Below are 27,485 nucleotides of genomic sequence, written 5' to 3'. Positions count from 1 at the left end.
CTAACATTTTAATTCTTAGTTCTTGTATATTTTTAAGTGTCTTCTTGAACATATTTTCATGTCCAAAATATTGCATTTCTGCAGTAAAGTGCAGTAGGCTACTTTGTGCAATGCTGTCTTTTCCAAAATATTGCATTTCCTGCCTAGGAACTGCAAACAAGTCCTCCAAAACAGCAGTGTTGATACAGAAAACTGCAGTGTCGGGCACTTTAAGTTGTGCAGTTATTTTTTTGTAAGGGAAGATAATGTATAATCCCCAGGATTAACATCGGCCTACTGTATTCTGTACTGTCCCATTTTTCTCAAAGGGACTTACAATACAGATATTAGTTATATATATCATAAATGTCATTGAGAGGTTAGGTTGCTGTGACATGTCATTCGCAACAAATAATGAGATAGGGCCATCGTTATTTCTGCCTCCCATTGTGAGCTCAACTGATAATGAATCCCTGACATTTTCTGTCTGCAGGGTTTCCTCTATAATGGACTATCTACACCTGTGGGCAACAGGGCTCACAGGGTCAGCTCTTGTACAACGGTGTGTTCCTTTGGAGATGGTCTTTGAAGTGGTTAGCATACTGCTTGTATTTTGTTATCCATGTTATATAACGGAGCTATTAGGGGGATATGTATCCCCTGGGATATTTGTGGATGATTTGTAGGAAAATGATTGATCAGGTCAAGCATGAAAGAGAGATTTAGAGGAGCAATGTCCCACCAGTTCTATCTTCACATTCCATCAGATGTGTGTAATCATACTTACACTCCTTTGATTTACTCTATTTCTGTGTAATTGTTTCATGTACGGTATGAAAGGGGTACACTTAAAGAAATACACTTAAAAGAAACTTACTCTTAACTGGCTTTTACAGAAATCATGATAGGAAACAATGCACGTCATTGTTAAACAGAGGATTGTATTTTGTATGCTGGGGGCAAAAACATGATGAACAGAACATACTAACTAATTTAACAAATCCTCTCATCCCCTAATACACTATCTACACAAACTGGCTTAATGGACAATTAACCGGACCGTGGAGAGCACAACACAATAAAGTGAATTTCTGATTTTCACGGCTGTGACTTATCATCAGTTTGCCATATTGCTCTCTGTCTGGACAAAAAGATGGAAAATGTTTACATTAACATAGCAATGCACCATCAATGACAGAAAGCAAGCAGAAATCATTTTACGTTGTTGGGCCCTATTTTCGACCTGGCGAATGGCAGAAAACGGGTTATTTTCTTGGCGCAACGTTTGAATTCTTATTTTTCACGTCTCTTTTTTTGAGCAACGCGCCAAGGGGTGTGGCAACTAACGACCAGAGGAGGGATCTGGCGCGTTGTCCATCCACAAACGCACACTGGCGCACATCCATGCAAAACATGACAAATTACACGATTACAATGGGAGACATAATTAGAATAAAGATATTACAAAATACATTTCGCAATGGGTAGTTATTCACCATCATTTGCAAATTGGTATAGACGGCAAATATGAAGCACAGCTGAAGACGCACTGTCACCAGATGTAAGCAACTCCTCTGCAGGATAAACGTTTTTTATTCAGTCATTCGAACATTATTGGGGTAAGTGTTGTTTTTTCCAAGGCTATGTTTTCGATGGTAACCCATTGTCAGTCAATAGTGAAAGTAATTAACTGTGTATTTACTGTTTTGTCGTTGACTGACACCACGGTGAAGTTAGTTTCACTTTGTCAATGAGTTCAAACTAGATGTACCGCATAGTGGTGCAAAATATGACCACCGCTCAGTCCTGTACATCCGTTCCGTGAAAATAAATCACACTAATCAATTTGTCTCCATCTTTTACTCCATCCCCCACTCATCCCCCACGCATGCCTGTGTGTGTGCGTGCGGCTGCACAGAAAGTAGCCTACTGGCGCTGCAAAGGTGAATAGATTGTAAAATAGCCAAAAAAAGTTGTAGCATTGTTATAAAACCTTTAAAATCTCTAAACAATCACAAGTATAGGGCAGTTCATCACAGTTCATCCATTGCAACTGGATTGATGAAAGGTCACTTACACCTGTAGGCTACTTTGTATTTGGGAAAAGCAGAAGGTAGAAGCATAATGTATGTATTTATTTATTATTCAACAAAACAATCCCTGTTAGTTCCATGCAGTTTTCAACAGCTATCAAGAAGAGAAGTCATGCAGTGTTTCCCACAGAATTGGATTCAATTTGTGGCGGTAGCTGACACCGTCTTGGTAGTGTATAGGTCTAATTGAGTGCCTGTCACAGACGTTCGTGAGGGAACCCTTGCCAATTGCAGTTGTAACACAGTTTAAAGGCTGCTGATGTGTGGATGCAATTCATAACGTTTTCTAAATAGTTAAAATAAAGGTTCGTACTTCTCCTTGGGACAAGCACTTTTGAATTTTGGAAAACACTTTTCCACTTCCATTTATATCGGGATTTTGCAAACATTCAGAGTCAATAAAATGAGCCCTTCAACGAATTGACAAGCAGCTGTAAGTAGGCTAAGCATGCTAAATTCAACATCCAAACAGTAGCCTATTCTAACGTTAGCTTTGAGATACTGCTTGATTGCATAACTTAACTTAGTTTAGTCTCTTCAATGTAGCCTATGTTGTGATAAGATCTTAGCAGAGTTAACTTCAATGCAGCAGTTTTGAACAAATTTGCGCAGCATGGTCACGATGCTAAGCGGATTTAATAGCAATTTAGCCAGACGTCTTCTATGCAATGCTTCTATGTGGCAACAACAATCCTTCAACAATCGTGAATATTTTGTTAAATGCACATGCAGAGGAGGGGCAGCAGGCTACGAGAGAGAGCGGGGCGGGGCAAGGAAAGGCTGCGTGCGTAAAAAGCGCAGCTCAATGGCAATGCAAGGATTTGATCTTATATTTAATTTAAATTAAATTACATTAAATTGTGGCGGCCGATTTTTATTGTGTGACGCCCCGCCACAGATTAGTCAATGTATGGGAAACACTGTCATGTCATGGATTTTTGTGAATGTTTCTTCTTCTACATATGCATAAGTTTAGTCATCTAGTTCATATGATATTCAGCTTTATTGTCAATGCACAAATTAAATACCAGTAGTCTAAAACAAAATGCAGTTTTACCCAGTGGTGCAAATAACTGACATGTCCAAAAGGGCCTTCATGAAATGCATTGCTAGACTGTTCATACACATTTTATCGGGCCAAGTTGAAGAGCTACCGTCCGTTATTGTTCGTGCAAATAGGCTGATTCGTGTTCCCTTGCATTTTGCAACTATGAGGTCCATGGTTAGTCTGCTCAATCTTTTAAGAAATCGAAAAAGAAATCGCCGGCAGATCAGGCTGAGTTCACCCAGCCTAGTCCATGGTAGGCACCCGATAGAAATATTGTTTAATTTTGCGATTGAGATCCACGCACTGGCGCCCCCCCTGCGACGTGTTCGCCCCCCCGGTTTCAGAGCTATTCTAAATGCAAAAATGCATAGAGGGAGTTATGACAAAACTGTATGCTAGGCCTATTACACAACATAAATGGTCACTAGGCTATGCTGGCGACCCAAATAAAATCTCCTTTGGGAACTAATGGCTTACAGTATCAAGCGGACTTAAGCTGCCACCTCTTGGCGACAAGTTAATAGTTTTGCATATCAGTAGTAATACATTGCACGCAGCTGTGTTAATCACGGAAAGCGCGAATGAAGTGGACACTTCATTCAACGAACGACTATGTATCGCCAATACTGGAAATGCAGCCATGATGATGATGATGAATATTTGGTTTTCCTTTAATCCTACTGAATTTGTAATTATGTATCGGCCGTTCTAATTGCCGATACCGATAGTATGTGCGTGCCTGTGTGTGTGCGTGTGTATATGTGTGCACCGCCATCTACAGGCCAATGAGTGTACAGTCACTAAATGTACACATAACTTAAATTTTTTAGACCCCCCCATGGATGAAATTCTACGAAACTTGGCATACCCCCAGAGAATGGCAGGTTAATCATACACATACAATTTGGTGCAGTTCTGAACATCTTAACTGAAGAGAGGGGCGATTAAAGCATAAAGTCATAATAATAATAGACGAGTGCAAATGCGTGTAGGCTACAGTATATTATGCTAGGTTTTAGTAAAGCATGATCTAGTGAAATAACTGTTCCATATGGTCTTGCGTGCACTGCAAGCAGATTCCTTCAAGTAAGCCACTGACTATGACAATATCGATGAGCTGTTTAAAATTGCGCTCCAAGCTGTTAAAGGGAATGACAGATGCCATTCTTATTGGTTTAAATGTTGTTACGCCCAATACACACCCATTACTGATTAAAAAACCTAGGAGCATCATCCGCCTGACGTTTGATAACGACTCCCAATGTGGACTGGACATCCCAGTAAATTTAAATAAGCTTTTCGCCAGTGACCATGCGTTAGACTGTCATGATAGGGCCCATTGTGTGAACTGCATGATCGCAACTCACCTTACGTCTTTATTCTGACACAATGCTGGTGCTTCACTCCCCTCCCTGAAGGACATTTACACCTCCCACCTCACCCGCAAGGCGACCACAATTGTGAGTGATGCAAGTCACCCCGCTCACAATTTGTTTGATCTACTGCCCTCTGGGAAGAGGTACAGAAGCCTGCGCTCCCGCACCACCAGACTCACCAACAGCTTCATACACCAGGCTGTTAGGATCCTGAACTCTCTCCCCCCTCCACCCTCAGCTACATAACATCCTGGACTTTTAGACCCACAATGGCTGCCTTGCACTACTCCACTTGCACTACTCCACTTGTACACTTGCACACTAGCAACTTGTTGTTGTTGTCCTGTTGTCCTGAACACTTCTGAACACACTTCTGCTGCTCTTACATAACTTGCACCACTATGCCACTTGCATACTTAGGTCAAACAAAACTACCTCAGCCATTTATTGGCCTGACTTTTGCACTATTATATTGACTGTCTACTGTATGCACAATTGCACAATTTCTACCAAATTGTGCTGCTCTTTTTTCTTCATTGTATGTGCCTTCTTATTTTTACTTTTTATATTGTTTACTTGAATGTTATGTTTGTCTGTGGACCTAATTGGTAAAATATGTCTTGTCTCCACCGTGGGATAGTAGGAAACGCAATATCGATCTCTTTGTATGTCTTGACATGTGAAGAAATTGACAATAAAGCAGACTTTGACTTTGACTTTGACAATTAAAACAGTAACAAGAGCTGCCATCACCCACTCAGCAATAATGCCAAGACGAGTGCTTCCTGTATGAAAAAAGTAATCCTTAGTCTTTCATAGGGGTAAAAATGACTGTCTTCCCCTTACAGATGCCCTACTGTTCATCATGAAAATATTACAACAATGCAACATTTCCTCACAGATTACTTGATGAAATAATAAGATTTTAATATCAGCATATTCCTGCCATAGGCTTTTCTTAGGTTCAATATTTGCTTTTGACATTTTAAAACGCCTCTAGACATATTATAATGCTACAATAATTATGCAGTTGTCATTTATTCGTTTGTGGTGGTTGTATGTACTTGATGACAATTTAGAGAGAAAAAAGTATAACATCTGAAAACATAAAAAAATAAATTGTGGAAACGAGTGTGTGTTGTGATTGAATTGCCTTACCATTGACCTCAGCCAGGGTCCTCATGATTAGCTCTCCACTCTCATGTGCCACCTCACAGGTGAAGTTACTCATCTTCCTCTCTTCGGGTTACACAGTGAGCACGACTCTCTTCTGGAAGGTTCCGTCTCCATTAGGCAGCGTCTCCCCCACATCCACGTCATCCCACATCTCTTCTCCATCTCTCTTCCAGGTGATCATCACTCCATCAGGGTAGAAACCTGTAGCATGGCACACCACTGGAGAGGAGTAGGAGCAGCTCAAGAACACAGAGACATCTGGAGGAACTGGGGAAATAAGGAGAGGAAAGAGACACTGAGGAAACTGTTCCAACCCTATTCCCTATTTGTATCTTTCAAGTTAAGGAAAGCAAAGTATTTCAAATATGACGGCACAGAAGTACACAAGCTGTGCAAGTACAAGGTAACAAAAGCACAGACAGGGCTTCCACTTTGACTGGCAGTATTTGCACAATAACGGTGGTCTACTGCAACTAAAATCTATACTCAAGAAACCTGAAAGAAACATGTTTCACAAACAACATGTTACATTCCTTGAAATGTGATGTTTTGTTTAGTGGCTTGTGAGTTTTTAAGTCACTAAAGGACCCCTGTGCGCAGAACCCCCCATACTGTGTGCAGTGTCCTCTATACTGGGTGCAGTGTACTCAGGGATGGATTACTGAACGGGCCTACTGGGCCCAGGCCCAGGGGCCCAAGGGGTCAGGGGGCCCTGAAGCCCAAGCCTTTGCATGGAATCATTGCCTCAATATCAACAAATCAGGATGTAGGCTATGAATCTGATTGAATTTATGCTGCTTTCGAGATGTCTCGTAAATCATCGTACACTCACCCGTACAACATGTACCAATGAGTGGCTTTAGGAACGCCTTTCTCTCGAGCCACAAGGGGCATTAGCAGGAGGCTAGTCATTGTTATTGTTTTATGCTACATGTAGCCTCTAGCTAAACGGCTGGAAAACAAATTGTTACATTGTATTGCAGGCACAGCAAGACCGTGCAATGCATGAATTGGTGACCGGATTGAAGCAGCAATGTAATCTAGTGTGTAAGAGCATTACATCAACTTTAACATGACCAACACAGTACATATGCAAAAAAATACATGTCATCTCATCTCAACTATGGGCGCAGCCATGTTTGTTGTAAGGTCGTACGTCCACCTCGGGGTACCCTCAAGTACTCCGAGGTAAAGTGGGCGTGCCTGCCCAAAATGCCGCAAGAAAAGCTGGGTAATTTACACTTTCCAACTCGGGCGGCGGATTTACGAGACATTTACGAGACATCTCGAAAGCAGCATTAGTATTGGTCATCTCCAAAATGCACCAGAATACAGGAAATCACATCAAACAAATTAAAAATTTTCTGGGGGAGGACCCCCAACCCCCCCCTCCCACATATACGACAATAAGTGGGGGGCCCTTAATACATCTGGGCCCAGGGGCCCGAAAGTTCATAATCCGCCCATGAGTGTACTATATTGTGTGCAGTGTCCTCTATACTGTGTGCAGTGTACTATACTGTGTGCAGTGTCCTCTATACTGTGTGCAGTGTCCTCTATACTGTGTGTAGTGTCCACTTACTATACTGTAGACACTCTGTTGTTGTCAGAGTTGTGTGTGAGCTGATGTACCTTTCCTTCCCAGGCAGCTGCTGCCATACTGAACATACTTCTTCAGCCAATCAGTGCAATCCTGGGAGAAGTAGGCTTTTCGGCCCCGAACCTGGGAGTCGAGCCGGTCCCATTTGTGTTTAGTGGGGACCGCCTGGGGCACTGAAGCCACCCATCTCACGTTAGCCAGATCCAGCGAGATGAAATCTGCTCCTTCATAGCCATACTGCTCACTGCCACTGGTGTCTTTGCCGTCATCATAATGGCAGCCATACATTCTCTGAAACACATGCGCCCCTACGAGACTGGGAAGAGGAATAAGGACAAATGCCGCCGTGGCCCACTGCTTAGAACTCTGGACTTGTAACCAGAGGGTTGCCGGTTGGAGCCCCGACAAGGCACCTAACCCCTCACTGTTCCCCGAGCGCCGCCATTGTAGCAGGCAGCTCACTGCGCCGGGATTAGTGTGTGCTTCACCTCACTGTGTGTTCACTGTGTGCTGTGTTTCACTAATTCACGATTGGGTTAAATGCAGAGACCAAATTTCCCTCACAGGATCAAAAAAGTATATATACTTATACTTATATAAATGACACATACAATATATGATCCAAGAAGTTCCTGTGAGCCTGTATACTCTTATTTACGGTGTGGTTTGTTTTCCTGTGAGCCTGTATTCTCTTATTTACGGTGTGGTTTGTTTCTTCAATCCTCTGACTCACTGGTCCCGTTTGATGTATATGAATTAAACTATTTGTTTTTCAACGGAAATCTCCATTGAAGTTGTCTTTTGTTCCAGGGCTAGGCTTAAAGGAACACATCAACTTTTGGGAAAATTCGTTTATTTGCCGTCTACTCTTGAGTTAGAAAAGAGGTGCTTGCAAAAACCCAGTCTGACACCGTTAGCCTATCTTAGCATAATTCACACTATGTCAATGAAATGATGGAACAAATAGATATCCTGACAAGTGTCATACACGGCCTTATCCAAAAAAGAGCGGTTCAACTCACCATCGGTCTGATTAAAGCGCAGTTTTAAAATCTCAATGTCCGCTTTGAGGGCCTGCTTAGCAGTCCTGGCCAGCTTGGTCTCCTCTTCCCAGTACTGCTGATCCAGATTATCCTCCATCCACCTTTGCATGGGAGCCATCCTCTGTGTGTTGCTGTCATAGTAACAGACAGCCACACCATCCACCATTCCAACTGCTACAAACTCAGGGAAGCCTGGGATTCCTGGTGTAGCCATGTAGAAGAAGTACTGCAGGGAATGGATAGCTGAACAGCACAGGACAAGGACAGCGACAAACTCTTTCAAGTAGCAAAGACTGTTGTTTCAAAGTAGGCAACGGGCTACAGGGAGCTAGAATGTATTGATATTCAGGTAGTGCATCCCAAATATTTTAAATGAAAGGGCTTTAAGCTCAGTTGCTAGCACTCTCGATTTCTTTTTCCGGAGTGCAGTATGGGTTCGAGTCTGACCGGGTGCAGTAGGCCTATGGGTTCGCAGGGCTGCCAACTCTCACGCAATGGCCGTGACACTCACTCATTTGATTGGCTTCATACGCTCTCACGCCACACCCCCGATTTCACATGCTGAAGTGTCACCCCGGTCGGTCAAATAACGTCAGGTGACCAGATGTCATCCTTTCCCCAGCATGTCCTCTATTTGAGATCTATCACACAAACAAGGATATGACGTGAACAAGCGGAATCTATGCTTTCCAATGATATTAGCGCTAAGTTACTGTGATAAATGATTTGCGAGAAAATTAACATTGAACTTACATGAAATGTAATCATATTTGAATTTTGAACTCTACACACCCATTACTCTCGGTTCAATATCTCACAAACTCTTCACTCAACGCATGGCAAACCCTATGTCACGATAAACAGCTGACCTTGCCAATACGAGGATATAAAGCACGTCTCTGTACAATAAGTGATTCCCGAGTACAGTAATCCGGTTTTGAAATTGCAACACATTTCTACATGGTCTCCAACTTTCGGCCGGTCATAGTGTTAATTTTGTCACCTATTTTTTTTATTTAGTCTTAGTCTTAGTCTTGTGACGAAATGTCCTTTTTAGTCTTTGTCATATTTAGTCATTCAAATATCATTTTTGTTAGTCAAGTTTTAGTCAACTAAAAGTCTCGTCATTTCAGTCTAGTTTTAGTCAAAAGAAAACTAAAGCTATCTTAGTCTTAGTCAGTTTTAGTCAAAACATTTTAGTCTTTTTTTATAACAAATTATTTCTGATTACCATTTCAGTCAAATAGTGTTTCACACATCTCAATTTTCTAACAATTTTGTGTGTCCACAGGGCTACTCGACTGTTATAATTACTCATTCTGATTTTTTTTGTCAGTCAGTACATGCACAGGTAAGTCGAGCTACAGTTATAGCTCGGCTGGGATTTGGCCATAGACAGTAAAAGATTTGACTGGACCACTGTCATGATCTTCATAGACCAGTGTTTCACAAAGTGTGGTCCGGGGACCACTGGTGGTCCGCAAGCTATCCCAAGTGGTCCACGAGCAGACGTGGTAAAATATAATATAGATGAGTTGTTTGCAATATTGAACCAACTTGTATGTAAATTCAAACTGTTCTACAACACTGTCTATGTCAGCTATGCCAGTTTAAATCATATGAATCCTCTGACACAATTAAACAAAGTGCAAAAACAATAAGCAAGGTGGTTCAGTGAGTATTGTGTAGGCTAATATACTGCTAGGTCTATTATTTTTTTTAAGCTAGGTGGTCCGTGTGTTTCTTTTTTATTGATTAGTTAAGTGGTCCTTCATCTGAAAAAGTTTGAGAAACACTGTCTTGGACCCAAGTATGAATGTTTTACTCCGCCACTCTAGATGGCGATATGCGCCCAAACCCAACACAAACTCTCAATCTTAGCTAACTTGCTAGCGAACTTTCCATATTAGCTTACTTGCTAGAAAACTTTGCATCATCAGTGTAACTAGTTAAATAGTTGACATTACTTGCTGAAAATTTTCTTATGGACATTCTGGGGGATGTTAATTTGTATATGTATGAGAGAAGCTTCAACTTCTGGGTATGTAGCATTGTGGCATAAAACCTAACTCTGGCAGAAATCTCCGGTGTTCTTGTTCCATGTAGTTTCCTGCTGCAGCCACAGGGTTGCAGCAACAGCACGTAGACTAGCCTACAGGAAAGCTGCTGCGCATGAACCATGAACTCATTCGGAATATTTTGAAAAGGTAACAGCTATTCTGTCTTCTCATTTTGTAGACAAAAATGGAAGAGAAATTTTATCTTTGTTTTTATTTCATGCAAAACATTTTAGTCTCGTCTTTTTTCGTCAACAATAATGCATCTTAAGATAGTCTTAGTCAGTGTTTCAGGACATTAGTGCAGTCTCGTCATCATCTCCTCAGTCATGGAAAAAAAGGTTGTTGACGAACATTTTTCCTCTCGTCTCGTCTGACGAAATTAACACTATGGGCGGAATTCTGATGTATTATTCTAATTCTATTATTCTGATGCTTTTTACTCAGGGCAGTAGTTCAGATTGCATTATGTGCATACATAATTGCAAAAGGGTTATATTTGTCTTCAGATTAGCAAACAGAATGTGCCTTTGCAACATTGGATGAATGGTTGCTGATAATGGGCAATTATGTAAGCACATAATGTAAACTGCTGCCCTGATAAAAAAAAAAAAAAAAGATAATATAAGTGTCTCCAAACTTTTTACTGGTAGTGTATATATGGTCATTACAATGACCACAAACTACCTTATCTTAGATTTGACCATATCTGAAGTGAAACTCAGCAAATATGGTTTGTGGTTGGGAACTTATGGCAGTATCATCATAACTATGGCTTAGGCTGCAGCACAGATATTTCCATCCATAGATAAAAATAAGCAAGTCTAACCTCTGAATTGTGTTTGAAACTGCACCTGATTGATGCATTTAAACGCTAAAATATACAATTTTTCCATCCGGGTAGAGCCCCCCCGGACCACCCTAGGGTGACAGAACATCATAGGAACGCAGGTCAAGCCAATAAACAAAACATTTTACTTCTATTTTATTTGGTAGGCCTAAGGATTACAGTTGATGTAAATCAGTGGTTCTTATTCTTTAGAATTTAAGTGGTCCTAGTAGATTCCTTTGGTACCCTAAAGTTATTTTAACTCTGGGACCCTGGTCCCAACACTGAGAACCACTGATGGTATGAAATGGTATATATTTTTTATTTTTTGCTGTACACTAGTTACTGTAGGAAATCTAACTTGTGACTGAAGGGTGGCGGTACGATCCCTGACTACAGTAGTAGGAAAAATGTGGGTGGGGGTAGCGATTGAACAGCGCTCTCCCACATCCACGGATGAGGTGCCCTTGCCCTGCCCGGGCGCCAGGATTAAGACTGCCCACTACTCTGGGTGTGTATGTGTGGATGTGAGAACAAATTATAAGTATACTTAGCCAATAAACCGGATTTACATTTACATTCACATGATGCTGAATGAGCCAAACAAAACAGCTGCGTAGCCTACACGGACACATTTTGGTTGGCCCCACTCCAAGGTTCTTTTGAAAAGTTGGCAGCTCTGGGTTCGAGTCTGACCCTGACTGAGTGCAGGGCTGAACCATGGTAAACACAATGCAGGTTATGGCATCTGTGAATGTTTGCATGCTGTCAGTGTGTTAATTATTTGTGCGCCTAAGCTGATGATGTTTGTAAGCCTTGGCATTCTGCTTTATTTCTCTGAAGTGTTCCTGAGTGTGTTGAGAATAATGGGATTTTCTGAATTTTCTGTATAACTCCTTTTAACTGAAGCTGAGCTTTTAACTATGTGCTAATCATAAGGCTAACAAAACTATGTGTAAAACTTAATTATTGCCTTTGAAATCATGTGGCACGTTTACAGTAATAAAAATGAAGTAGCCTAATCTCTGAGTTGTTTTGATGCAATTAGGCTAACGTTATCAGAAGTTAACATTTAGCTACTCCATAGCCTAACAAAGTTCCACAAAAAGAGATACTTACGACAGTGGACCAGCGCAAGGTGAAAATACCAGAAACAGAAAGGAATCACACCAGCCCTCTGAGATATCATGTTTTCTACTGGGACAGGTCAGGAGATTATTAACCTAATTCAATGCTGAAGCTGGCTCAACATCCTCTTTTGCTCCGGTTCTCGTCAAGATTTGATTTCACCTTAAAATGCGCGTTTGGGCCACTGAGTGGCACTGTTTACCTCAACATCGAGCAATCTGCAGATCAGGCTTTACCAGAACCCGGGCTAGGCCTAATCTGCATAATGCAAGACTCATTTTAAAGCCCCTTTAATAACCTGTAATAATAACCACAACATAACTACACTACCGCTCAAAAGTTTGGAGTCACTTAGAAATGTTCTTGTTTTCATCATTAATGTTGTAAATGACTGTGGTAGAAAGAAATGGCTGATCTTTAATACAATATCTACATTGCCCATTATCATGAACCGTTCCTCTAATGTTCAAAAGGCACATTCTGTTTACTAATCTGATAAGGCTATACTGAGACATTGGAAACCCCTTTTGCAATTATGTAATGTAATCTGAAAACTGCTGCCCTGATTAAAAAAAACAATGTAACTGATTTCAGCTGGTATTCTAATGGAGTGGAATGGACATTTCCTTAAGTGACCCCAAACTTTTGAACAGCAGTGTACATTCATTAAAACAAACGTCAATTTTTGACAGGTTTGCTCATTAATGAGTTAAAAAGTAATAATCTTAACATATTTTAATGATAGCTTTACTTGTGTTTTATATTTCATGTTCTTATATTATATTTGAAGTGAAGTGACATAAAGTGTAAGCAGTTTTATACAATGAATGCATTAGTTCTAACTCATTCTCATAAACAAATTCTTAAAAACAAAATCATGTTTACAAAATGAAGTCACTGAGAGTTAAGGCAAGTTGCATAAAGCTATACAGTTTACATGAGTATGACACAGCACATTTGCAGGGAAGAATACAATAAGATAGGTGAAAGCTGAGGGAATCACTGTATGAAACCAGACATAAAACAGTTGCCATTGTTTCCTGATGATCTGTGGCTTAATCATGCATGAAACTCACGGCCAGTTCATCCTAAGTTCATGTGTTATTAATAGCAAATACAGTAATTTAACTTAGTTGTGTCTAAACAATGTCTCTTCTCACTTTCATTGACACACTTTCAAATGTACACTTTGTAGTGTAAATGTAACATTGTAGTGATTAGACAATTATCTGAAGTACCGACTTAAGTCACAAGATGGCAACAATTTTTTTCATCTCAGCATTCTTCCAAGAAGCAAGCAACCCTGTACATGTCATCTAGTTTGAGGATTTTCAAAAGTACCTTATTATAGATCTGTAGATACAGTATTGATAATGTAAATTGAAAATGCAAATTTTGTATCTGTCTAGCCCATACTAATGTCCTGTGCATGTGTTTATGTCTTCATATGCCATAACTCCATGTTTCTGCAGAACAGGAACCTGCTGGAAACTATTTTTTAAACTGAGTCAGTTAAACTGTAACTTAACGTTACTTTTATTTATTTTTTTCCCTGTATAAAAAATGAAATGAAATGAAAAATAAATACAGATTTCAAAATTGGCACTCTCCTAAAATAATGGTCATTTTTTTGACAAATTTCTTTTCTGCCAAAATCATAATTACATTTTTGGTTAACTTTTTGTGTTTTCTGAAAAAACAGAAGAAATAATGCCATTATTTTAGGAAGGTGACAAAATGATAGTCTGAGGACTATAAAAGTTTTAAAATAAACGTTGTAAAAAATACATCTTTTCCAGGTGAGCAGAGCTGTGGGTCATTTCAGATATAAACAGGAGAGGTGTTCAATATGTAGAGGATTTTCCACAGCGTCCAATCAACAATCGAGCCTATTTACATTACATTACATTTACATTACATTACATTTGGCTGACGCTTTTTAGCCAAAGCGACTAACAACATAGTAAACAGTTTAAGTTTTAGAGCAGTTCTCAACCATCTTGGGACAATTGAAAAACATTAGAGCACAGTAAGAATAAGTGCATCAGTGAGTGCTGTTTTTAACAGTTACTTGTCAGTTTGAGACGGCTGGTGAGTGCTAGGATCAGTAAGACTTGTTGTAAGTGTTGCTATGAGAGGAGATGTTCTCTAAAGAGCTGGGTCTTCAGGAGTTTTCTGAAAATGGAGAAGGATGTCTCTGCTCTTGTAGGAGCTGGCAGTGTGTTCCACCAACGAGGAACAACAGATGAGAAAAGTTTGGATTGGCTTGACCGTACCGGTGGTAGAGCTAGACGTCGTTCGTCTGAGGAGCACAGCGGTCTGGAGGTAGCGTATGTCTGTATGAGGGCATTCAAGTAGGTGGGAGCAGAACCGGAGACTACTTTGTAGGCAAGCGTTAGAGCCTTGAATTTGATGCGGGCCGCCATAGGTAGCCAGTGTAGCTGGATGAGCAGTGGGGTAACATGTGCCCTTTTGGGTTGGTTGTAGACCAGGCGCGCCGCCGCGTTCTGGATCATCTGAAGTGGTTTCACTGCGCAGGCTGGGAGACCTGTCAGGAGGGCATTGCAGTAGTCGAGTCGTGAGATGACTATTGCCTGAACCAGAAGTTGGGTAGCATCTTGAGTCAAGTAAGTCCTGATTTTCCGTATGTTGTAGAGTGCGAAACGGCATGACCGGGCGACTGAGGCAACATGATCTGAGAAGTTTAGTTGGTTGTCGAGAACAACTCCTAGATTTTTTGCAGTCCTGGTAGGTGAAACAGACAGGGAGTCAAATTTGATGTTGATGTCGTGATGTATGGTAGGTTTAGCTGGGAGGACCAGCAGTTCAGTCTTTGAGAGGTTCAGCTGGAGGTGGTGTGCCTTCATCCATGTAGCTATGTCTGAGAGGCAATCCGAGATCCGTGCTGAAACCAAGGGGTCATCAGGTGGAAAGGACAGATAGAGCTGTGTGTCGTCTGCATAGCAGTGGTATGAGAAGCCATGCGATCGGATAATCTGTCCCAAGGAGGTGGTGTAGATAGCAAAGAGAAGGGGGGCCAGCACTGAACCCTGGAGGACCCCTGTGGTGAGATGGTGAGGTGCAGATAGCTGACCATCTTTACCATCAAAACCTCTATCTCTCTATCTTAGGCTCCTATTGAATTCAAGGATACTCTGACTACAAACCACAGACACAAGGAATACACAACAAAATTACAAATGACCATATGTACATTTACAGAAAGGATTCTGATTCACAACACTTTCAAGACCAGTCTAAGTGTCTCGCAATGACTATGGAAATATACCATAGTTTATCTTTTATTTCTTTGCACTTTGCAGGCTACATTCACAAATACATTAGTCTCTACATAAACAGAATATAGGAACAGGAAAATGTTTCAGATCCATCTTTTATTGCGACTGCAAGATTGGTAGCCCAATTAACAGTCAGTGACATGGTGACTTCTATTCTGTGCTATAAGCGACTGTCTGTGCGGCATACCCCTTTTCAACATGACTCCTAACCTTGGTTGAAAAATTACAGAAGCTAGGTTTAGCTGTGACAATATCCTGGGTAATATCCTAACAGTTAATGCTATTTTCCTTAGTAAAATCCGCATTTGAAAGCCTTGTCACTAGTTTCCACAGTCTGTAGTTACTTTGCCTACTTAGACTCTGCATAATGAAAAAGCTTTGAATGTTCCTTTTCTTCTTTGGTGGCATAGCTGATATACAAAGCGCAAAAAGGGGCAAAATGTGCATGGGCAAAGGGAATATTACAGTGTTTTACACTGGCCTTTTTTGGGTTATGTATTGACATCCCTGATAACTTCACTCGCTTTTCTGACAGTGTCACTACAAAGTAGGCCTAGGCTATGCTTTGACGCTGTTGTGTGTGTCAGATAAACCCCCTTCGGTTTCAGCCAATCAAATGACAGTGTTTCTTTTACTGTCGTCCTGGCCGTCGGAATAGTCCAAATAGCACAAAGGAGTTCGCTAAAATATTGGTGGGGACAATTTTGTCATCTCAAAATTTTGATTGGGACTAATCACTAGCGTCCCACCCTAAACCTTCACCCATGGTTCCAGTACTCTCATCATGAACACTGGAACTCTGCAAGGCTGTGTATCATCAATAACATCATCTTAAAGTTTGCAGATGACACCACAGTCATGGGTCTCACCAAGGGTGAGATGATGAGTCAGCAATGGTGTGAAGCCAACAACCTCGTTGTAAACATCAGCAAGACCAAAGGAGATGGTAGTGGACATGAGGGGTGAGCAACAACATCAGCCACTACTGATTGGTGATCGACGTCGTCGAGAGAGTGGACAGCTACAAGTTCCTTGGTGTCCACATGAGTCAAGACCTCAAGTGGTGCATAGCTGATAAAGAGTACCAACCAAAGGATGTCCTTCCAGAGACGATTGAGAACGTTTGGCATGTCATCCCAGGTCCTCACCAACTCCTTCAGATGCACTGTGGAAACCCTACTAACCTGCTCCATAGCTGTGTGGTTTGGTAACAGTACATGCCTCTGTGTGTGCGTGTTACTGTGTATAGTATATGTGTGTGCGCATGTTTGTTTGTGTGTACATCATATGTGTGTGCATTTGTTTGTTTATGTGTGTAGTACGTGCTCCATAGCTGTATGGTTTGGTAACAGTACAGGGTAGGACAAGAGGGGACTGCAGAGGGAGTTGATGGTGGCCCAGCAGGTCACAGGGACGGATCTGCCATCACTTCAGGACCTATTGACCCTTTCATGGTCCATGGCACAGGAAAATGCGCATGCATATTGGGGTCAGAAAGCTTTCCACCTCATTGAATTGTGTGAATTGACTGAAACATCAACAAAACGTCAAGAAAAATGCCTACTTGTACTACTTTTTTGTGTGTATATGTAACGGATGCCAGCTGGTATAGCTATGTGCGTGTGGAACGTTGGTAAACCTCACTCCCAGATGAAGAGTGCTGGCATGAAAGCTAGCAGCCTGGGCTTTTAGCACGATCGTCAGCACGCTCGACTCCCATTCCGAGGTGCTGCTGTTTCGCGGGTTCGAGTCCGGGCATGTGCAGAGCTGAATCACACAAGTTCAACACAACGTAGGTTATATATACAAACTGCTCGTCTACCCATTCTGTTATCAGCTCAGGGTCAGGCAGACAATCGCCATTAGCTAAGACTAATTTATTAAGATACGGTTTATGGTCCTGGGGTGACAATGACAGTGCATACCTTGATAGCTCAACATGCCGGTCTATTAGCCGCACCATTTTTCTGACCCCTATGCTGCACGCACACCCAACCTAGGCTCTGGATGTTTACAAACATTGAAGGGGTCTATAAGACATGAGGGGCCTTAAATGGACCAAGAAAGTCATACATGAGCCCACTCATCCAATCTTTAGAAATTCTTCAGTCTGTTGAAGTCTGGCAAACGGTACCGGAGTGTGCCTGTCAGGACCTCCAGGCTAATGGACAGCCTATTCTCACAGGCAGTGAGATTAGTCAATGGACAACAGCCACTACCACTCTCACCAGTGCCATCTGGAGCAGAGCAATCCTCATGCTTGTGATTGACTTTATTTTTTATACAATATACATTTATTACTTTAGTATTTATGTCTTTATCCCCTAATCCCATGTAGTGGAGCGTGCAAAATAAGAATTTTGTTGTGTTGTAATGAATGGATGACAACAAAGTATAAGGTTAGAATAAAATAAATATTCAGGCATCTTGCCATATCAAAAGTGGACATCTCTGTAGAATGACCCGGCACACAGATTGGCACACCAGTGGTGGAGGAGAGGAGGGGCCTGGCTATGCCCTAAGAAGTTCAGAGGCATCTGAACCTGCGTCAGACTCTGATGAAGGAAAACAGAAGAGAATATTTACAATAACAAACCAAAGCATAATGAACAACGGAACTGTGACAGAGTACCATCACTTCAGTTGAGTATGCGCTCTGACTGTCATACCAACGAGCCTGGCTCTTTGGTGTTGCGGTCAAGCTGTAGGTTTAGTGCCCCGGAGACTCGGGTTCAAGACCAGGTAGGGTCACTGCTCTCTCCCTTCGCTACATATGGTGTCAGAAGTGGGATGGCTTGCCGTGAGGTCATCAGAAGCTTGCCCAGTGTGTGAGCCGTATGAGGGACCCCCAAGATGGGTTGACCCCAGTGTGAGGACCCCAGAGATCGGTGAAGCATGTGTGTGGGGCACCCTGGTATGGGAAAAGTACGGCTGGTGGTTGCACGAGGGACGCCAGTGTGCGTGAAGTGCATGGGCAAGCTTCCCGAAGGGGAGGGCAGTGTGACGGAATACCGTCACTACGGTTGAGTATGTGCTCTGACTGCCATATCAATGAGCCTGGCTCTTTGCCGTTGTGGTGAAGCTGCAGGTTTAGTGCCCCGGAGACTCGGGTTCAAGACCGGGTGTGGTCACTGCTCTCTCCCTTCGCTACAGGAACGCAGACATAAGGCATTTTAGATAATTGCACCATGACAAAGGCAACTGACCTTTCTTTTTAATCATCACAACAAAGCCTGCAATCACAGTCACTCCAAGAAGAACAGCTGCAATAACACACCCAATAATGATGCTGAAATACCTCCTGCAGGAATAAATTAATCAAATATAAATGTGTGTGTGCATGTGCAGGGGGTGGGGTGTAGAACAATTCTAAGGGCCCAGCACCGACAGGGGCCCCCAGGGACCACTTACTGGTGGTTATATGTTTATAATCTGAGGGGCCCAAAATGTGTGTGGCTGGGTAGCTCATAAGTGGCTAGTTAGCTCACCTGGTAGCAACACTAACATCTGCTCTATAGTGCGGATGGTCACCAGTTCGAATCCCAGGCGAAGTGATCCTGGTATGAGCCCTTGGGCAAGGCCCTTACACCTACTAACACCACCTACCTCATTACCAATATGAGAGATAGAAGCACAAAAGTCATCCCGACTCAGATGACTCCTGGTGTAACAAGATCCGTGTCAGGTGCTGAGGGACCAGGGCTGAGAACTAGTAGCTGTCTATCACAGCTGGAGATCAATGAGATAATTCAAAGCTACGGCAAGGGGGAGCCAGGACGACAGGTCAGGGGGGATATCACCAACCCCTCTATATCTCTTTATTATTCTATAAGGGGATTATACAAATACAACCTTTAATACTTTACAATTACAATAATACAAATACAATACCAATTGGTTATTGGTATAGGTAAAGTTGACTATTGGTAAAGTTAAAGGTAACCAGCCCAGCCCTTTCCCATCTGTGTTCGTTTCCCACTCCCATCTGGAAAGAAGAGAGAATATAATTAGAGTGAGTTAATTAAAAGTTAAAGTTATATCACACTGTGAGAAGGTTAAAACAAATATCATAATATTACAAATATGAAATACAAACACACATATATAACCACAAACACACACATACATAACCTTAGATATTGTTGCATATTGTTTTCTGATTAATTTTCATTTTGGTTAGTAACTGATATAATAGTTTTTGTTTGCCTTCTCATCAAATGAATAACTAACAAGACAAATAAATAACAAGATAATTCCATGCGGTTGTATTTGTGCTGTTGCAATGTCTATAGTCGTGTATGATTGCAACTACCTTTGTGTTTCCTTGTATCTATGTCTGTGTCCTCCACCTTTTCAACAAACTATTACCTTAAGCTTGAGCCCGAGTTCACTGATCATTACAGTGGTCAAGTCAAGTCAAGTCAAGTCGGCTTTTATTGTCAATTTCTTTACATGCACTGGTCATACAAAGAATTGAAATTTCGTTTCTTACTTTCCCATGCAGACATAGACATGCTTTAAATACAGACATAGACATACTATGGACATAGCCATAGACAATAAACATTAAATTAAAGTGCAAGACTGAAATATAGAACATGTATGTATCAAAATAGAAATATAGGACATATATATAAAAAAAAAATAGAGGTAGTTGTGTTGTATATTTCTATAGTCTTAACAGTTACATGAAGTTTAAACTTGTGCTTGTGTGACCTGTATATTTACATTGATATGCAGTATGCAGTAATTCAAGTATATCAGGCTTGATGTGAAGCAGCAACACGTTTGGCTGCGCAGTCACAGTGCAGTTCCACATGGCGGTGTTGGGGGGGGGGGGGGGGGGGTTTGGTAGACAGGATCCTAGTTTCCTAGGTTCCTGGTTGGCTGGTGGGTGGGGGGGGCTGTCAGTGATGGGAGAGTGGGTTGAGTGTTCAGCATCCTGATTGCTTGGTGGATGAAGCTACTTGCCAGTCTGGTGGTGCGGGAGCGGAGGCTCCTGTACCGCTTTCCAGAGGGCAGGAGGCTGAACAGTTCGTGTGCAGGGTGGGTTGTATCCTTGACAATCATTAGTGCTTTGCGGGTGAGGCGGGTGGTGTAAATGTCCTGCAGGGAGGGGAGTGGTGCTCCAATGATCCTCTTAGCTGTGTTAACAGTGCGCTGGAGGGTCTTCCTGTTCTGATCTGTGCAGCTTCCGCCCCACACTGTGATGCTGCTGGAGACGATGCTCTCGATGGTCCCTCTGTAGAATGTAGTCATGACAGGAGGCGTGGCACTTGCCTTCTTCAATTTGCGCAAGAAGTAGAGGCGCTGCTGGGCTTTCTTCGCCAGTGATGCTGTGTTGGTGGTCCAGGAGAGGTCGTCGCTGATGTGCACCCCCAGAAATTTTGTGCTGCTCACTCTCTCCACAGCATCTCCGTCGATGGACAGTGGTGGCAGTTGTTTGTGGCCTCTCTGAAAGTTGACAACAATCTCCTTGGTCTTGCTGACATTTAGCAGGAGGTTGTTGTCTTTGCACCATTTAGCCAGCAGGTCTACTTCTTCTCTGTAGTGAGCCTCATCGCCCTTAGTGATGAGGCCCACCAGTGTTGTGTCGTCCGCAAACTTCACCAGATGGTTGGAGCTGTGAGTGGTTGTACAGTCATGTGTTAGCAGTGTGAAGAGCAGGGGGCTGAGCACACACCCTTGAGGGGCCCCCGTGCTCAGGGTCAGAGTGCTTGAGGTGTTGTCCCCGACACGTACTGCTTGTGGTCTCTGCAACAGGAAATCCAGCAGCCAGTTGCAGAGGGAGGTACTGAATCCTAGCTTGTCCAGTTTGCTGATGAGTTGTTGTGGTATTATGGTATTGAATGCTGAACTGAAGTCTATGAACAGCATTCTCACATATGAGTCTTTATTGTCTAAGTGGGTGAGGGCTGGATGGAGGGCAGAGCAGATTGCATCCTCCGTGGATCGTTTGGCTCGGTATGCAAACTGGAAGGGGTCCAGGGTGGGGGGTAGGGTGGCTTTGATGTGTGACATGACTAGCCGTTCGAAGCACTTCATGATTATGGGCGTGAGTGCTACAGGACGGTAGTCATTGAAGCATGATGGTGATGATTTCTTTGGCACGGGTATGATGGTGGCAGTTTTGAAAAGTGATGGGATGACTGCTTGCTCCAGAGAGGTGTTGAAAATGTCTGTAAAAACATCCTTCAGCTCTTCTGCACAGTCCTTCAACACTCGTCCTGGTATGTTGTCTGGGCCTGCTGCTTTGCGTGGGTTAATGGTGGCTAGTGTCCTCTTCACGCTGGCAGAGGACAGGTACAGGGGTTGGTCGTGGGGGGGAGGTGGGGTTTTCTGTGGGTGAGTGTCATTTTGTGCTTCAAAACGGGCGAAAAAACTGTTCAGGTCATTTAGCAGAGAGGTGTTGTTCTCACAGCTCCGTGGCGCAGGCTTGTAGTCAGTGATGGCCTGTATGCCCTGCCATAGGCTCTGTGCATCTCTGCTGTCTTTGAAGTGTGTTGTTATTTTGTCTGTGTAATCCTTTTTTGCCTTCCTGATGCCCTGGGACAGGTTAGCCCTCGCTGTTCTTAGGCCAGCTACATCTCCAGCTCTGAAGGCTTTGTCTCTGGCCCTCAGCAGTCTGTGGACGTCTCCTGTCAGCCATGGCTTCTGGTTGGCCCGAGTGGTGATGTGTTTTATTTCTGTAACATCATCGATGCATTTGGTGATGTAGGAGGTCACAGTGTCTGTGTATTCCTCAATGTCAATGTGGTTGTTGTGGGTGGCAGCGGTTTTGAAGATATCCCAGTCTGTTGTTTCAAAGCAGTCCTGAAGTTGTGAGACGGCCCCCTCCGGCCACATTCTCACCTCCTTCAGAACCGGTTTGGTGACTTTTACTCTTTGTCTGTATCGGGGCATTAGTAGGATGCTAATGTGGTCTGATTGCCCGATATGGGGGAGGGGTTTGGCTTTGTAGGCTTCTTTCTGTGGGATGTAAACAAGGTCCAGGGTGTTTTGTCCTCTTGTTGGGAAGTTTACATGTTGGTGAAATTTTGGTAGTACAGTTTTGAGATTGGCGTGATTGAAGTCTCCAGCGATGATTGTGAAGGCATCCGGGTGTTCACTTTGTTGTTCACTGACGGCCCGAAACAGCTCATTCAGTGCCATGCTCCTGTCACTGTTTTTGTTGCTGGGGGGGATGTACACCGCGACCAGCAGAATCGCGGTGAATTCCCTGGGGAGGTAGCAGGGTCGGCACTTAATAATCATAAACTCCGCCAGTGGAGAGCAGTGTCTGTGTACTACCGTAGCGTCTCGGCACCAAGCATCATGTGTGTAAACACAAACTCCTCCACCACGTCTTTTGTCTGCTAGGGCTCGGTCTGCTCGATAGCACGTTAGCTGCTCCAGGTGTATAGCAGAGTCGGGGATGTTATCGTTGAGCCATGATTCAGTGATAACAGTCACGCAGCAGTTACTCACTGTCTTGTTTGCTGATCTTAGCAACCGAATGTCGTCCATCTTATTGTCCAGTGATCTTACGTTTGCCAGGAATATGGATGGTATTGCTGGGCGAGTTGGGTTGGCTGCTAGCCTTGTTCCGACGCCAGCTCGCTTGCCTCTCTTCCTTGTCCTGGCACACCGCTTGCGGTGACGCCGGCCAGGTGAAGCAGACGGGTCCGTTGTTGTGGTAGGCAGGCGAAGTATTCCCAGTTCAGCCAGCGTCTCTGTTTTTATGTCCAAAACATCGATACTGTTGTTTTCCTCCCGTATCTGCAACAGTTGTTGTCGGCTGTACATGCGTTCCGACGTAGTTTCATGCGATAAACATTCCGAAAAACACATTTTAACAACAAAAAAAACACTGCACGTTCAGGAGAAGCAAGGAGTCGCTGCATCTACATGCGCCACTCAACTCAACAGGACATGGAGCTGGAGCTGTTTGAAAACTCTAATCTTCAGTGGTGTCAGAAGTGAGATAGAGGTGAACTTGCTGCAAAGTTCCACCGAGAGACTGTAAGGGGTGTTGAGAACCTGGCCAGGGAGCAACGAAATGGCGAGTGAGCCACCAGACGTGATGAAGCTGGTGGTGCGGTTCCACATCCTTCCGGTGATCTAGCCAGCAGTCTGGAGTGTGGCAGCGAAGAGAGGTTGGCATTAGTCAATGCGGGGTAATCAGGAGAGGCCGACAGTGATGGAGGCACGACACGTGGCCCTTTGCCACGACCAATCAGCTGGACGTGCAACGATTCTCTAAAGTGGGCGGCAGGGCGTGATACCTGTCGTCCCTGGACCCCATGTAAGAGACTTTGAGTGTGACGTTGTCCAGTGCCTGTTCGTGGGTGAGCACCTGTTCCTGTGTGTGAGTGCGCCTGTTCTGGTTGGCCGGTGGTCGGCACAAACCAGCATCGAAGGGAAAAAAAAGGTTCTGTGTGTTAACAGTTTGATAGCAGTTGACCAACACAAGGGTCGGGGCCCGTCAACACCGCAGTGGAGAATGGTGGTGCCCAGGTGACAGCAGATGACAGCTTTACAAGAGGGCAGCATGAGGAGGGACTTCAGCGAGTACTGCCGACCGCCTGAAGATCGGCATGCTAGGGGCAGGTGGCAACGGCCACAAAGTTGTCACAGCAGCCAGAGGGGGCTGCCGACCGTCCAGGGGTCCAGTGTGTCCGGGGGTCTGACTGCACTGGAGCTGTTGTTTTTATTGTTTCAGGTGGCGCAGCTGCACTGTTAGGAGACTGGGGCCGAGCGAGAACACGACCCGCAACTGGGGAGCTCCAGTGCTTTGTGCCAGTCGGTGGGGTTAGCGGCGGAGTGTGCAACGCCTCTGCCGGAGCAACTTCAAGACTGAAGTCCTGAGAGTCAGAGCTTGGGGCAGGTGGTAACAGCCACAAAGCTGTCACAGCCGGCCGGGAGCGGGCCGCCAATAGCCTGGGGATCCTAGGTCTGCTGAGAAGCTCCTGATGTATGGACTCTTCGTTTTGCTGCCAGAAGTATTGCTGGTCACTGAGGCCGAGGTAACGGGACTTTGACACCGATGTGGCCACAAGCGGCATTTGCAGAGCTGAGCTGTCAATAGCTCGAGGGGGCTATGTATCGCCGGTGGGTTCAGTGACGGTAGGTTCCCAGAATGCTGTGCAGTTGTATTTGTGTCTTATTAGTCGTCTATTAAGTAGCATTTATGTGTTTACCATGTCATGTATTGGTCAGCGTGTGTAGTCTCTGGTTGTACTTCATGAATTATCCTTGTGTTAGCGTGTGTGATTACCCTTGTTGTGTGTTCCATGTATGATTGCAGCTACCCTGTATCAATGTCTGTGTCCTCCACCTTTTCAATAAACCATTACCTTCAGCTTGAGCCCGAGTTTGCTGATCGTTACAATATGATAACTGAGTTATCTAGATAAGTGGGCAAGTTTTGTTAAGGACACACAGGTTTATAACTGCAAGAAGTACTCACGCTCTGCCTTCCTGTAGCCTGTAAAGTACAAAAGAATTTGTATTAAGCTGATGCATCATCAAGGGTGAAAAGTTTTACCTTAAAACAATGACATGCATGAAAGAAGTTACACTCACCTTTCTTCTTCATCATGACAGCCCCAACAATTGCACCAATTATGACAAGAGAAGCAACGACACAGCCAATAATGATGCCAAGGATATTGCCTACAGGAAAAAAGTTTCTGTTTAGTGGAATCTTCTCATTACTTGTGTGCCCTGTTATCTGACCAAAACTGGCAGCAGTATCACAAAATCACATTAAAGAATAGAAATTTCTTCAAGGTATAGAGTAAAATACAGGGATATCACTAAAACCTTTGCAAATTTCAATATACTAACATTCCTTGTACTTGGCCTTTAGAATCATTAAAGGAAAATTCATTTTTTTAGCACTTTAAGGCCCTTTTCTGGTTTGTTTTGGATGAACTAGAGTGGTGGACACCGAAATTTTGACGTTCAAAACGAGTCAGAAAAGTCGAGACAGGACCAATCGTCAAAATTTCGGTGTCCACCACTCTAGTTCATCCAAAACAAACCAGAAAAGGGCCTTAAAGTGCTAAAAAACGGAATTTTCCTTTAATATTCACTATACATTGAGTATATAAACAGTTGAGATCAGCAAAAGCAAAATAGTGATGGGTTTGGTTCATTAAAAAGCAGATAGTGTTACAGCAGTTATTCACATTGTATTTTAGGCTTTGAGAGGTTTTACTAATACCAAACTAATGTAACAAGGCAGTGGTCCATATCCATACTGTGTGTCTTACCATCTTCTAAAATCAGGGTCTTGATAATGGGCTTTCCACTCTTGTGTGCCACCTCACAGGTGTACTGGCCCTTCTTCATCTTATCAGCTGACAAGATAAGCGCAACTCTCTTCTGGAAGGTTCCGTCTCCATTAGGCAGCGTCTCCCCCACATCCACGTCATCCCACATCTCTTCTCCATCTCTCTTCCAGGTGATCATCACTCCATCAGGGTAGAAACCTGTAGCATGGCACACCACTGAGGAGTCCTTCTGGGAAAGGAAGACCTCTGGAGGGACTGAAAACAAACCATTTCATTTCATTTCATTTCATTTCATTCAGCCTCCTATAAAAACTGCTTGAGTGTCGTCTGTGCTGCTGTACCTTTCCTCTCCAGAGTGCTGCTCCCATATTGAACATATTTTTTCAGCCAATCAATACACACCCGGCCAAAATAATAATTCCTTTTCTCTAAATACATTTGGTCATTGTTCCACTTTGTTTTGCTTAGGATCGCCTGTGGCACTGGCGCGAACCAACTTTTGGTCTTCAGGTCTAGTGAGAGGAAGTCATTTCCATCATAACCAAACTGTTCATAGCCATCAGTGTCTCTAGTTTCATCATCCCACATACAGCCATACATCTTCTGCAAAACATGCACTCCTAAGTGACACAGAGGAACAAGACAAATTAAAAGTGTACCATGACAACAGATCATCTATTCTGTTAACTGCCTGACTTTCAATCTATTTATTGGTGTAACCTTGAGTGTACAATCTTGTAAACTTTATGTTTTTGAAGTCAGCTGTGCAAGACTGAAATAAGCGCAGTGGCACTGTGGCAGCACAATGTTTTAGGGAAAATGGTATAATTGAGTGGTATTATTGTTTCCAGCAGGTACCCAAAAATGCTGCCACACAAAAAAAGTAAAAATGACTGGGGCATCTTCTATGCTAATTTAGTCAGACTCGTCAGTCATGCTGGCTACAGCTGGATACTTCTCCACGAGACAGATTTTTACCTTGACTAGAAATATTGTGATGTTTTTCTATCACCAGATCTTGTGGCATGAGAACTCATCTATATGTTGTTTCACATTTCTATACTGTTAATACTGGTATGTCTGGGACATTTGATATTCTAAATGACAGTCAGTTTCCATTCCATTTTCTCATATTCCCTCTACATACCCAAACTACTTCAAACATTCTGTTCATAGTTTTCAGATGTTCATTCACCTGATCCACAATCATGCTTACACAATGATATTTTTAAAGCATTTTTATCCCAAAATAGCCTGATAGTAGTTTAAAGTAACATCAATAAAGCACAGACATTGGTTTTAAATCAAGAAATCCACAGATGAAAATGATATTACTAGAACAAATTCAATTTCCTTTGTGGTCTGCAGGTTACTTTTGAAACCACTGGACCAGCATTTAACCAGTTGACATTGACCAGTCTGGGATTCCTAGTCCCTTCTTTATTGCAAATGATGCCAGCTGGTAGTATTACATGTTTTTCCCAACCACGTCAGTATTAAAGAAACAATGTATTTGTCCATGATGTACATGATGCATGATGTATAAATGTATATGTTTTTTTCTGTTTTTCTCAATTCTT

At 43.0% G+C, this 27,485-nt stretch overlaps 1 protein-coding gene and 1 pseudogene across 1 annotated transcript in view; both read right to left on the bottom strand.

Moving 5' to 3' along the window:
* Positions 1 to 4,481: 4,481 nt before the first annotated feature.
* On the bottom strand, positions 4,482 to 7,560 carry LOC121706531 (annotated as a pseudogene).
* Positions 7,479 to 27,485, bottom strand: part of LOC121706507 (patr class I histocompatibility antigen, A-5 alpha chain-like) — a 36,827-nt gene continuing 16,820 nt past the window's right edge. The window contains exons 3-10 of the mRNA XM_042088323.1: positions 26,247 to 26,525; positions 25,885 to 26,160; positions 25,339 to 25,350; positions 25,193 to 25,285; positions 25,077 to 25,094; positions 19,608 to 19,613; positions 8,295 to 8,486; positions 7,479 to 7,563 (exon numbers count right to left, since the gene is read on the bottom strand). Of these exons, the coding sequence (XP_041944257.1) occupies positions 7,541 to 7,563; positions 8,295 to 8,486; positions 19,608 to 19,613; positions 25,077 to 25,094; positions 25,193 to 25,285; positions 25,339 to 25,350; positions 25,885 to 26,160; positions 26,247 to 26,525 (899 nt within the window). The 3' untranslated portion in view covers positions 7,479 to 7,540. The remainder of the gene's footprint in view (positions 7,564 to 8,294; positions 8,487 to 19,607; positions 19,614 to 25,076; positions 25,095 to 25,192; positions 25,286 to 25,338; positions 25,351 to 25,884; positions 26,161 to 26,246; positions 26,526 to 27,485) is intronic.

Source organism: Alosa sapidissima, chromosome 4 (assembly GCF_018492685.1).
Source record: "Alosa sapidissima isolate fAloSap1 chromosome 4, fAloSap1.pri, whole genome shotgun sequence".
NCBI classification, from domain to species: Eukaryota; Metazoa; Chordata; class Actinopteri; order Clupeiformes; family Clupeidae; genus Alosa; species Alosa sapidissima.
Note: the sequence above shows the minus strand (reverse complement) of the source record. Positions and strands in the feature narration are given on the sequence as shown.